A 14013-nucleotide genomic window follows, 5' to 3' on the forward strand; every position below is an offset into this window, starting at 1 on the left:
TTTCTAGGACTGACAGTGCAACTACCTAGCTTGGGAAGCATCATGGGGATGGGTCTCTCCAGAGCTACCCAGATGGTTTCTCCTAGAGGGTAGATCCGTCTCTGCTTACCCCTGCAGAAGCAAAGCCAACAACTTCACACAGTCAGAATATAACTTTCGAGTCCTTGCCACTTCTTATCACTGATTTTCTCATTCAGGTTAGCCAGTGCCTCACAGCTTTACCAAATAATATCAATTTCTCGGTCTCTTGCCACTGTATTTACCTTCATGGACATACACATTTACTGCACATCTGCTTTCAATCACTGCTATTGTAACAGGCTAGAATGTTAAAAAAGTGCATCAAGTCAATAGAAACATCACTTACCTGCAAAATTTAAATAATATTTTTTCAAATACTAGAACTGGTCCTGTGCTTCCCAAGATAGTAAGAGGTTGCCCAGCAAAGAGAGAATAGGCAATCCCAGTTAATGAGGCTCCAAAGAGAGACTCTATTGCACTCTGTTTGGGGGAAAAAAAAATGCTGTAACTTTGCTGTCCTTCAGGTTAGCATTTAGCATCATATCTTCATAAATACAGCTTTAAGATGCACTAACTTAGAAACAAGACAAGATGCAAACACATTGCAACCAATATCCATGTTTGAGACAAGAATAACTTAACACTGTTTTGCAGTAACAATACCATGGATAAGATTTTGAAAACTTCACCCTTGAGAAACATAAAGCCATCCAAAACCATGAGAACAAGTTACTAGTCCTGCCAGCTCTGAAGGAAAAGCATACCAACAATTATACAAATTTACAAAAAAAAAAAAAAAAAAAAGAAAAACTAATCTGAAACAAAAAAACCCCAAACAAACAAAAAAAGAAAATAGTTACTCAACATGTTGATTACAGAAAGAATTAATGGTCTCTGTAAAGAAAACAGATATCTGTATTGCACCATACCTACAGTGTGCTGTATCAAACCTGCATCAACCAAGCATTACAAAAGAAAAAAAAAAAGAAAAAAAAAAAAAGAAAAACAAGCTGACAGGCAAAGGTGCGGGGGAAATTACTGAAGAATATTGCTTTATGTATACATGACACCAAAAATAGATGAGCAGTAAACCAAACCAATGTCCCCCCTGGTAATGCATTTCTTTTGAAGGAATTAAGGTGTCTACTTCAGTTCTTGAATTACGTGTTTCCCTGCAATATTTTCTGCCAAAAATACCCAGTTACAATGTACCTCTAAAGAGAGAGGTCAGAATTTTAAATACTAGTATTATATTAAATTTACTTGAAAACTGTTAATTACACCACCTACCACTATGAGAGGTCATGGATTACAGATTCCTGTAATGGAATTACAGCGTTCCTAGTGGAACTTTAAAGCATTTGCTATTTTGAAATTATGCAAACCTAAGAAAACAGAATTCTTCAAACTTGAGCTCCAATTCAGGAAATCATCTGAAAATGGTCAAAAGGATTTGCTGAACTGGGCTATTAAAAATGAAAATGAGTCCTTTGTTCATAACATCAAGAAAAAAATATAATTCCAGTCTCTCGTTCTATTACCTTCAAATTAGTGTTTTTGGTTAGTCAATGCATTAACCTTGGGGCTCTCAGTCAGGGTGGCAGGGACAGGAGCACTGTGGAGGTGATGGCCTCTGAGAATGCGAGGGAAGGTTTCAAAGACAAACTGTGTACCTTACAATGTCAGCTACTGTGCTTGAACATGTGTGTGCAGTAACTAAATGTTTTATTCAATGATGCACACCAAGTATCTGAAGGCAGGAACAAACCCGCAAACAATTCCAGATAGCTAAAAGAAAGAAGGTGTTTGAGAATCAAGCTTTGAAAGGAGGGTAGTTTCATTATTATACATGTTGTACATTCAAAAGTTACACTGTCATTTTAGTAATCATTCCTACATTTACAGTGGGAAAACCAGCACACAGAAAAGACATAATTGATTTCTGTATTTTCTACCAGCTTGAAGTGCTACATCAATAAACAAATATCTGAGTCAATAGCAGTAACTGAAAGAAATAAAACAGTTAACTAAATTTTAATACAGTACAAGCTTAAAAATTTCATTAAGTATCAAGAACTTTGTAACATAAGTTTCATCAGCATCTTAGCACTTGTAAAAGACATGTCTGAATATATCCTTCCCTCCCATAAAAGGACAGAGCCTTGTTTCTTTGTGATAGATTTAAAAACAGAAAATACACTTCAAACTAGTTTCCTCACAAGCCAATTGACACTAAGTTACTAACACTGCTGATATTCAGTAATTCTTCCCTGCTTCAAAAACTGCTGGTGAAAAGGTGCTGGTATTATCCACTGCCCAACATAACACTACCAAAATTTTGTATGCATATGGTTTACATTTGAATAATTTACAATGAAGAGTATTTTCTGCTGATAAACCTCAAACACTGTATTCTATTGTGAACAACATATGTATTAGTGCAAGCATAAACACATCCTGTCAGTTTCATAAATGGACTGCTGGCCACACACCGCAGGCATTATCATCCTCATAGGTCTACTCAAGGCCAGTACATATTCTTGGCTATCCACCTTGAGCCTGTGACTTTGCCTAAAGCAGGCCCAGTGGGATGGGCTTTACTGCTATTTATTGCTCTTAAGCAGCCAAAAGGAAGGCAATACAAGCCTTTTCTCAAGTCATGAAGCCATTCATCCAATAAGGTAGGATAAACATTTTTTACCTCCCCTGTGCATCTTCTCCTGTTCACATAGGTTCCCCACATTTTCCATAGCAATTACCTTTTGGGGAAGATCTGCTTTGGGGCAGGCTAATCAAGTGCTGTGGGTACATTCTTCAAATACAAGTATAAATAAATGAGACAAATGCACACAGTGACTTGCCTCTGAAGGTCTAAAAGCCTGGCCGCTACCATTCTTTGTACTCACTATTCTGCCTTCTGTAGCTTCTCCCAGGAGCCCTCCAAAAGTGATTACAGGAGACATACAGGCACAGTATAGGAAAAGAATCGAGGCCAGGCACTGCAGGCTTAATGCATCCTTGAAGTCACTCAAGAAAAAAGGTGCTTTCCTTTTGATGTCAAGTATCAAACCACCAAAAAGCCTAAATAGGTGAGATGAAACTCATCAAACTGTACACTAAAGGATTCTAGCTAGTTTAAAACTATGGGCTACACATGACTGCCAGTGCCTATTGCTGGCACAAATTAGCTATTTCATAATCTAGATTAAACCATAACAATTAAAAATGTCAATGAGAATCTTATCTACTCCAATTCAGCAGTATTCCAAACATAATCAAGCAGGTTTCCCACATTTTTAAAAGCTGACTACATTTTTTTAATATATGGGCTAGATACTGAAAAAATAACTTTGCAAACAATTTCACCTAAATGATGCTTAAAGTCAAATCTGTCTTATGATATTCAAAACAATGGAACAGAGAAATATGCTAAACCTCAACCAAGATCACTGCATTATCGCATTTCAATACTTCCACTCCAACATACAGTTGTAGCTTTTTATTTAAATTCACTACATACATATGATGACGTCAATAAATGAATTTAGGGCTATCATTTTTAACAGTGTTCCTATCAGGAGAACACAGATATTCCACTTAGTTCAACTGAGTAAGTTATTACCAAGAATTTAAAAATCAATTTTAAAAAATCTTAAAGACTCCAAAATAATAGACAGTAATTTGCATTTAGAAAAATTTATTTTATTTTTAATTATTAAGAAAACACTCCTAAGAAAAAGAAAAGTCTTATCTACAGATAATTTTGTGAGCAGAAATGAACTTTTTAGCTCCACATACTGTCTACAAAAACAGTAAAAGGTAATTATAACAAAGACACAATGGTAAAAATCAACACAAATGCTGTAAAGTCTTTCTTGCAAATGTATGAAAAAGATGCATTTGATTTAGAAGTTTATTATTCTAGGGATAACAACACTGTACATATACTCCAAAATTTTTCAGTTGATTTAATCTCTACTCTCATTTCAGATATTAAAGTTTACTCATAACCAGGTATTTCCAATGTTGGAGACTTCTTTAGCAAATATTTTAGAATTAAGAGAAAACAACAGTAACTGAAAGAAATTCCTTCAGTTTTATTTTATCTCTATAAAAAACCTGACCAAAACTCAAAGCTAACCAATACCAAACTACTTTGTGCCACTTTTCATTTCTTATTGTTCCATTTCATACACGCTTAATAAAACAGATTTGCATTAATGGGATTTTTTAGTACCTAGCCAAACACTGAAAATTGCATATTCCTGCTGTAATTATGATAATTGCAAGCTCCTGAAGATTAAAACTTAAAACCCAACTTTTAAAAGTCAGTTAGTTAAATTAGGCAGCATCTTATGTGAAATCCTTTGCAAATGTGTTGAGAAACATTGCCAGAGGCTTGAAAATACTTTAAGCAGATTGGCACTTACAGGCAAGAATCCAACACTTGAAAAGGACAAAGGATGCGCTCTGACACTTGTACCGTAATTTAATGTTTAAATGTCAATCATTAAGATGAAGATTTATCACTTTTATTTCTTTATGGAAGCTAGCATTTAGGGAAGTGAACACACCTTCCAGTTCTCTGAAGTTCAGGTCCGGCATGATGGCCTTCTTCTTTATGACCGTTTCCTGTAGGAGTAGATCCATTTGGAAAGTTAGGTGCCTTCCTTTTCTCCTACAGAAGAGACGCGGGGGAAAAAAAGGAAAAAGGAAAAAAAATACTTGGAGACTGTTTTTACACTAAAAAAGTGTAATTAAAAGAGAGTGTGCACAAATCCTATGCCTTCCACACCCTTTTTCATATTCTCAGCTCATCAGCAGTTCTCCATTTTCCAAACCAATCTTTTGTTGAGTACAGATGACTAGAACTGTACAACACCACCCAGAAGACCTTATTAGTACCTTGCACAACAGTATTCATCTTCCCTGTATCTACAAGAAATAGGTTCCTTAAACACAATGAAACAAAACCTAGATTTTCAACACACAGTAGAGGCTCAACCATGAGACAGGAATCTTTAGATACTTTTTTTCTTCAACCATTTACAGAGCAGAAACATTTAACATGTATCAGAAACTGACGTCTTTTTATGATACACACAGTATTTAGTTGAAATATAAATGAGAAGTAATTCCCCTGCTGAGCAAGCTGCTTACCAGCTCCTCATAAATTTTTCAGCTGAGCCTGCCTTCCAAAAAACCCTGAGCCCAGCTTATTTTGGAAACAAGTTACATGGTAACCTCAGGCTACTCATGAATAGACTGCACTGCTGTTATGCCATTCTATTCCACCCACTCTGCCAAACCACCACAGGACTCGACACCAATGTCAACCTTCTGAACAAAAAGCTCTAGTCTCTCCCCTGCTTTTGATCCTGCAGGCCCAAATTCCTTTAAGTTGTAAAGAGGGAGGAGAGGAAGAAAATCTCTCCAAGGACCCATTTTCCTCAGCTCTCATTGTAAGCCTGCATCATCACAACTGAGCAGTATGACCAATTTGTATCTATTTCATAAACATTTTGTTATCAGTATATGCTACACAAAACACATTGAACACTGTAATGAATGCTGCATGCAAACAGAAGTTCTTACAATAATTTAAATATTCTTGCTGACCACTGCTAGACTACTCACAGAATTTGGTAACATGAACTCAAGCACAATTTCTCACCAATTCTTCCAGTTCCCACATGAACTCATTTCAGTATTTCAAAAGGAAAGATTGTAAATAAAATTAACAGCATAGCAGAAAACTGATTAATGCCTTTTCCCCCTTCTTAATTTTTTTTTTTGTAACTTAAATGAACAATCAACTTTTTCTTGCAAAATGCATGTGGGGACTTTCCTGATGCTTTACAGCCATCTGGATAGGAGCCAGCAGTGTGGCCAGGTGGCCAGAAAGGCTAATGAGATCTTGGCACGTGTCAAGTAGAGTGCGGCCAGCAGGACAAGGGCAGTGATTGTCCCTCTGTACTCAGCAGCTCAAATCCTATGTTCAGTTTAGGTCCCCTCACTCCAAGACAGACTGGACCTTTTTTTTTCCTTTTACCTGGGAAGGAATATTTTGTGGTGGCTCAATTCGTATAGTTGGATCCCACTCTCCCGGAGGCAGGACTGTCACTTGGTCTAAAAACTCATCAATTCCTGACAACAAATCATTTCGGTCTTTTGCTTTATAGGCAACATCATGGAAAACCTACAAGAAGAAAGTACTCAACACTTATTTTTATTTTATTTTTTTCTGAAAGAGGAACTGATTATCATTATATAATGATTAAACTTGATTAAAAGGTATGGAACATATTTTGTAGGTTCTCAAAAGTTTGGCTCTTACTTTACTTACACACTTTTAAATTAAAAGCTACTGGTATGCACATTCCTATGGACCACAAGACATAGAAGTTTTATCTTCAAACTCAAAACTAATACTGAGGTAATTTTTAAAGTTAAATGAAAGTTAATCTTCAATTTTCAGGACATCAAGTTCATGTACTATTGTCTGACTAACTCTGCCTTATAGCCATTGTACCACTATGACAAAAAATACTTCAAATAAGCTTCAAACCAAACCACAAGCTCTTATTAAGAATAAGAATGCATTTTTATACATTTACCTTAATTAAGTTTAGAAGACTGCCTAAAAAGCATATGAAAGCAATCCTACTAAAAAATCCTATACCATTTTATAGACTACTACAACATCAACTCCAAGATATATTTTATACACACAGAGGGGAAAAAATGCTATTTTACTGTAAAACTGCATGTAGAAGATGATTCTGAATTGTTCTGTACATTTTAAACCTGAACTGGTTTTCTCCACATACCATTAAATCTGATCATTAAATCTTCTAATCTTAAAATAGATCTCTGAAGTCTACTCAGGTCTTTTTAGACCATCAAATAATAGATTTTCTTTTCTATTTCAGTGATCTGGAGTATTCCTAAAAATCAGATCAGCCTATCTAAAAAAGTTTAGAAGCTGCAACTAAAGCTTTTAAAATTCAATTCTCACATTGAACAAAAACTGTATTCACAGACTTGTTAACAATTGTAAAATGACAAATTTCTAGTTTACATTACCAAACTTCAAATTGTTCTAGAGTAAAAAGTACTTGCATTTCTGCTAGATAACCTTAAAAATTATCAGCAATTCAGTAGGTGGCGCTCAATGTGAAGTCAAATTAAAAGACCCTAATTTTGCTCAGTAAGATGGCATCACTCTCAAATTAAAAGTACTGGTTCCCTCCTGTGGTCTTTAAAACCAAAGGGCTCTAAGCACATGACTTCAAAAGGCTATTAAAATTCCTATTTTATTTCTTTGATCTGGCTTAGATTTAAAAAAAAAAAAAAACTATGATGACTCAATTGCACGCGTTTTTAAAACTTTGTTTCCTGAGCACTTGGGCAGCTGCTTCTGTCCTTTCTGACACACAGTGACTCATACCAAATGCAGTTCTATTTAATAGTTCTAATAATGAATTTAACATAAAAATGAAATCTGTACATTAAAGTCAATTTTTTTTTCAGAAATGCATTTAGGATTTCAAGACAGACAAGGAGGGAAGTTAATTTACCATTATCGACTTCACTAATACAAAAAATAATTAAGTTTACAGTTCTTCATTTAAATAGTCTGAGGTTTTTTTCTTTAACCTACTACTCCAAATCATTTACTGAAATCAATTGGTAAATACCTCATTCTAGACTTCAACTACAAGCATTTAAAACAGATCACTCACGTCATCTGTCATAAGTGTTGCTATTGATCGTCCAATTTCATGGTACTGTGGGCTTTTTCCTACTGGTCCCAACAACAAAAACAAAAACCTGTGGAGAAAGTAATACAGGTGAGTATGGCTGACTCATCTGCATATATTCAAAAGGGGTTTTTTCAAATTAATATTTAAAAGAAAATTTAGTGGTGAAGTAAAAATCCCATTTTTACTGCTTACGATCTTAAAAGACTCCTGCAACACTGTGAAAAGATTCAGTTTAAAGTCATTATTGTAAGGAACTCAAATCCTGACCCAAAATTACTCAGATATCTTCTTAATTAAGCCTAATTTTTCAACTTCTTGTAATGCCTTCAAGACTGTAGGAATCCACAGACTAGAGCTCAATGAATATTTCCCCTGGATTCTAAGCCTTTCTGACATTCCCAGTAGCCAAGATCCATTAAAGTGGCAGCCTAGGAGCTCTATGACCTGTCCTACATTCCCTTTTCATGGGAGTTCAGCCCCCTCACCTCCTGAGAGTGGCCATGGCACACAGAGGATGCACCTACTGGTACCTCCTGCAGTACACTTGGGCATACTCTATAGTCTATCCTAGTCTTGTGTCAGTGGAAAGGAAGGGAACTTGGGTATTTGAACACCCATTGAAGTAAGTGACATTCTGGGAAGCTGATCCAATCTGGGGGTTGAGTCACAGCATATAGTAGCAGATCCTTGTGCAGTAACAGTGCCTAACATAAAACTCACCAAAACCTTGAACAGGAATAACATTTTATAAATTCAAAAGGATACAAACCAAAGAGTGAACCTCAATAATTTGTTTCAGAACCTTCTTCTATATTTCATGAAAATGACATTCCTAAGCACAACACATCTGAAAAAAGTAGCACTTTCTTCACTTTCTTTCAACTCATTGTACAAATAGGTCACTTCCATCTCCTTTGCAAGTTTACTACCCTAACTGAAAACAAGAGTGCATCCTAAGAATCCCAGTATGCTATTTCAGATCTGCAAGTCTGCACCATTCTGAAAAACTTAGGACAGAATAGATTCAGCTACAGTAATCAGTATGCAGAAATTTTGGAATTTCCCAAAAAAAATTGAGTACTCCTGTCAACTACTCTCCAAAAATTCTCACATATATGTATTTTTGCCCTTCAATAGAGTGTATAAGCTGAAAATCGTGAAGATAAACAAACACTTTGATAATTTTAAAACATTAAAAATCCAACAAAAAACATAAATACAAATGTATGGGCAAACACCACGGAACAGTCCAATACATCAATGTGCACAGAAAATGAAGTGTCATCCATGATGATTGATGAAATTATCTTCTAACCTTCATCATGAGACCTGTATTTTGATATTTTGAACATCTGTGGTAAACATACCCACAAGTATAGTAATGAGATCATTGGGACTGGGGGAGCAGGGGTGACTGCACCAGGCTGGATAGCATACTGCAGACTGAAAACTACTTCTCTATGTATTAGCTGAAGATTGACTACTCCAATGTCAATCATGTGAAATTGGGCATATAATAAAAAATTGTTTTTTAACCACCTAAGTCATTCATATGCAGAGCATTTGTATAAGAACAGATGTTCAGATTAGACAGACCTTCAGACTTAGTGCGCTACTCCCCACTGACAAGCTGTGTCACACCGAAGGGAACTATATCTTCATGCCCATCTTCAAAATGTCAACACAAACTTGGAAGACTCATTGCTTTTACTGCAAATTAACTTTCAGTTTCAAATCCTGCACTTGCTTAAGACAGCATCTTCACATGTATATAGATGTATATATGTATGTGTGTGTGTATACAGAGATATATATAAAGATATATAATGCATTCAGAGAATTTTGTGGCAGATCTCATTACTTCAACTTTTGCAGCAAATGACTGACATAATGTTAAACAAAACTCTACATTTTTTTGAGCTTAATACAGTGTTTATAAAAATTTACAGCTATTTGAGATCTTAAATATTATTATCTTATTGCATAAGTAAAGCCAGAATTTCCAGGCATTTATTTACCGTGTAGGAACCGGAACCTCTGTGAGACCCGAGAGAAGCACAGCAGGGGAGAGCCTCACAAAAGCAATAATAGGTCTTTCTAAAAAATCTACTTCTCCCACTAACACATTTGATGCTTCTGCTCCTGAAGGAATTTTCTTCATGAAGTTCATATCAACCTATTCATACAAAGGTGAAACAAGTGTTTAATCCCTTACATTTCTTAGCAGAAATTCCTTAACACAATTATGTTTATCAGAATTTACAAGACATTTATGCTACAAAGAAAAATTAAAAAGCAAATTAAATATCCCACAATACAGAAAAGACAAACACATTTAGAAAATGTCAGCCAGCCAAATAATAATAAACTATTTTCTATAAGTTAGAATTACTAACACCTAGTATACTCTAGAAGACTCCAAACTGCATAATCACCTTTCTAATATTATCATGACAAACATTCCGTGATAGGACATAAATTAACAAAATCTATGCACAATTAAGTAAGGAGAGTTCATGTAATTACACATGGTTTCTAGAATGCAGTAAGTTATTTCACAGCCATGTATTTCAAGTATGTCATAATTTTGAAAAATAATTTGTATGTTCATACAAATCATAAAGAATATGATGGCTGAAAATCTTCACCTTCATTTCTGTACATAATTACAGAAGTGCATTAGAAAATGGTACAGCACATGAACTCTGTGTTCACATACACACACACACAAGCACCAGTGACACTGCTAGCTAGAGAACTTACAGATGGCCTCTTGAGTCCCACACCAAGTGTGCCACAACTACAGTGCCAGGAGGCTGACTCCTGTCCAACAGGAGACAAGGCAGGTGTACACAAGGACAGGCCAAGCAAAAATATATAAACTGTGACAGAGGAGCAGGAATATATGGCACCTGCCATGATCAGATCAGAACTACAGTGTAAGCTAGCTTTCCTTAAGCAAAATTATTTAACTTGGCAAAACAATTTTCTTACAGTATTTCAAAATATAGATGACACTTCTGACTGGACTTTATAGTAACAGCCACGATGGAACTTGCCCAGCAAATTTAGATTATGAAAGAAATATATGAGATTTACAGCAGATTTTTTACAGCATTTCTTTTAGAATATGGTATTACATGTTACTAATGACTAAGATGTATGACAACTTTTGTAGAGGAAACTCATTATACATATAAAGCAAATTCTTCTTAAAAGCCCTCTTCACAAAAAAAAAGGAACCAACAAAAAGTTCTAGAAAAATAAGTTACAACACAATGTACAAAACTGCTTTCAGAAGAGCCTTAATAGCAGATGTGTAAATATCTCCATCTGCATGAGAAAGTACAGCAGCTGCACTCATATGTTACCAAAATACTGAGAAGCATTCTGCTGCGAAGAATTTTAAAACATGTGACACATGTAGGCTAGATCATATTGTGACACAAGTTATCTCTCTGTACCTATTTCATGTGTACACTGGTACACATGTCTTAGTTGTAACTAAGGGGGAAGTTACAACCTGCACAGTTTTTGCTACATAGTTAATTGATGCTAAACACTAAGGTGTTTAATGTTACTTACCTTACTAAAATCAACAGTGCTGTTTTCTCTGCTTCCTCCTGACCCAGTAGCTTTAACCTCTCCACTTTTCCCAGTGTCCAAACTTCCAGGTGCTGACTGTGGAGATGCCAACAGCCCTAAATTTAAAAAAAAGGAGATAAGTTCAAAATGGTGCAGGAAACAAACTGAGTGTGAAACACTACCAAAACTCAATGTGGCAGCTTGCTTAATGCAAAAGTGCACGTTATTCAGTAAGTGCCCTACATTAGTATCATAAATGCAACATTAACAAGTCACTGTGTTGTCAAAAAAATGACATAATTAAAAAAAATTAGGTATTGCCCCAAATGATGGCCATTTGCAAAACAGTCACCAGAAAACATCAGCTACTTTAATTGCAGAAAAGATAACTTCTGGCATTTTAATCATAACTGATTCAGTAGCTAGGATATAGCATCTTCACCGTACTAAGAAGTCCTTGGACACCAAATGCAAGCACCTCTAGTCTGCTGTGTAGCAGTTACTGTAATTGTAAAAAGTGTCAGCAAGCCTCAGGCTACAACTACAGGGGATGTAGTCAACTAAGTTAACTAAGCTGTAAAAGTAAGTAGTGTATTACATGAAGGACAGCTTGCAAACTGTGCTTTCAATCAGCAGACCTAAGCTCCCACTGTTCATCCAACCACATGTTGCTATGTGGAATATACTCTTGAGCTGAAGAATACACACAAAGTTTTTCAAGTTCAGTATACAGCTTCCCTATAACACTTGCACCAAAACAAAACTGTGTTATGAATCCTGCTACATTGCCAGCAGCATCGAACTGCAGGTTCAGTAAAGGGTGCAAAAGGCAAGTAACCCAAGCATTCAAACACACTGAATTCCATGATGCATCATGGTTCTCTCTACCCAATTAACATTTAAAAGCTGGTCTAGGCATGCATAACCAAGCCCAAATCCCACCCTTTGAATTACAGAGCTTTTGCTTGTTCAGTTTAACATGCACTAGAAATGCATTTGGCCTTCTTGCTTGTCTACACTAGACCTTCCAGCTGTGGTGACAGAACATGCTTTCACATGCCTTCAAAACCACATCTAGATAAAGACTGAAGCCTAAACATTGTATTACATGGAGAAAGTTTGTACTTAGGTCAAGCATCTCTCCAGTCAAGATATAAATGAAACCCTCTCTGGCTATCTTCAGGCTACTACTCTATTGTAACTACTGGCACATAACTACTTGCATACCCCCATGTCTATTATTTCTCCATTTTGAAATTTTTTTTAGCATTTCAAATGATGACTGAATTCACTTTACTTCATCCTCATCTTTGTTTTCAAAAAGCTCTTCCAAAAAGTCATCATACAAAAACACGCAGGTCCAAGCCTTTACCACTAATTTTCATTCTTACAGTTCATAAGGGATGTAAGTGGTGCAGGTGTTTTGTCCTGAAGCAAAAACCAAATCCAAGTTAATAGGCTGTCATTCCTTCGTAAATCCTAAAACGCACAATGAGCCAACACAACAAGAAGAAAACCCCCAACAACAAAAAACACATTCTACTCTTCTGCTCCAAGATTTTTATGTTATTCACAAGAATCATACCATCAACCACCTATGAAATCAGCTGATTTAAGTATTTAACTGCTTAAGAGTTGACGTTTGTAGAACTAGAAAGAAATATTAAACAGTTGTTGCAGAAGAGCAGCCTAATACAAAAGTTTAGACATATAAACTTCTTCATTTTTCCCCTTCTCTGTAGCAATACAGGAAACTTAGAATGTTTTTAACTGATGAAAGATGAGCCATAATGCATTGCTTTGCATTTTCTGGAAAAGCACTGTGAGCAAGAGCAAGCAGAGACTAGAACAAAAACAGAGAGACAATCAAGGAGAAGGACAGAGAATAAGGATTCCCCATATTAGCAGAAATATTTATTATTTCAGTGCTAAAGTGACACTGATTCTTCTAAAAGGTTTGCCTTCAAAATTTCACTGATCAGTCACAGTCAAGGCTCACAAGTTTTGGCACTGACACAGAAATATATGTGTGATCCTAAATCATGTGTGAATAGTTTTCCTTTCCATCGGCCGCGCAGTTGGACAGACTGCTGCTCTCACAAGACAATACTGTTCACAGGTTTTCAGATCTGAGCAAGCATTTCCATATGAGACTGCCTTCATTACACATATCCATCAATCTGCTATTTATAGGGAAACTCTGAACCAAAGAATTAATCTTCTTTAATAGTGAAACACTTCTATTCCAATCTCACATCAATAAAATAACTTATTTCCCTCTCTTCTCCAGTTTAGTAGATGCAAACTCAAGGACAACTACCTAGAAGTACTTTTCAGATTGTAAGACAGAGAAATTCATTGTTATGAAGCTACTGAGGGGATCCTTAAAAACACAGCGCTCTTCCTGATGTTAGTTAGGCAGATGGATCACTTGTTTCCTCTGAAAGACTACAGTGAAGTGAGTCTGGAGTCATTTGGAATAAAACCTCATAAATTCAAGTTAAGGTATTTATAACTACACCATCACTAAAAATCATGTGCTTTTTCTAGCCAACTACACTTAATATTGTGATCACAAAAATCTAATCAACATTATGTACAGAAAAAAGAAAGCAAGAAGATTACATACAGTTGTATCACA

The 14013-nt window shown here is 35.8% G+C and overlaps 1 protein-coding gene across 1 annotated transcript in view; it reads right to left on the reverse strand.

Annotated features, from left to right (window-relative positions):
• The window catches only part of SLC4A7 (solute carrier family 4 member 7), a 93703-nt gene that overhangs the window by 20770 nt on the left and 58920 nt on the right, over window positions 1-14013 (reverse strand). Inside the window, exons 8-14 of the mRNA XM_054273362.1 lie at window positions 11373-11488; window positions 9806-9963; window positions 7767-7854; window positions 6074-6220; window positions 4596-4699; window positions 2928-3102; window positions 368-501 (exon numbers count right to left, since the gene is read on the reverse strand). Coding sequence (XP_054129337.1) covers window positions 368-501; window positions 2928-3102; window positions 4596-4699; window positions 6074-6220; window positions 7767-7854; window positions 9806-9963; window positions 11373-11488 — 922 coding nt within the window. The remainder of the gene's footprint in view (window positions 1-367; window positions 502-2927; window positions 3103-4595; window positions 4700-6073; window positions 6221-7766; window positions 7855-9805; window positions 9964-11372; window positions 11489-14013) is intronic.

The sequence above is a fragment of the Melozone crissalis genome, unplaced genomic scaffold, assembly GCF_028551555.1.
Source record: "Melozone crissalis strain CALT ecotype California unplaced genomic scaffold, PUWL_Pcris_2 ptg000016l_1, whole genome shotgun sequence".
Classification (NCBI taxonomy): domain Eukaryota; kingdom Metazoa; phylum Chordata; class Aves; order Passeriformes; family Passerellidae; genus Melozone; species Melozone crissalis.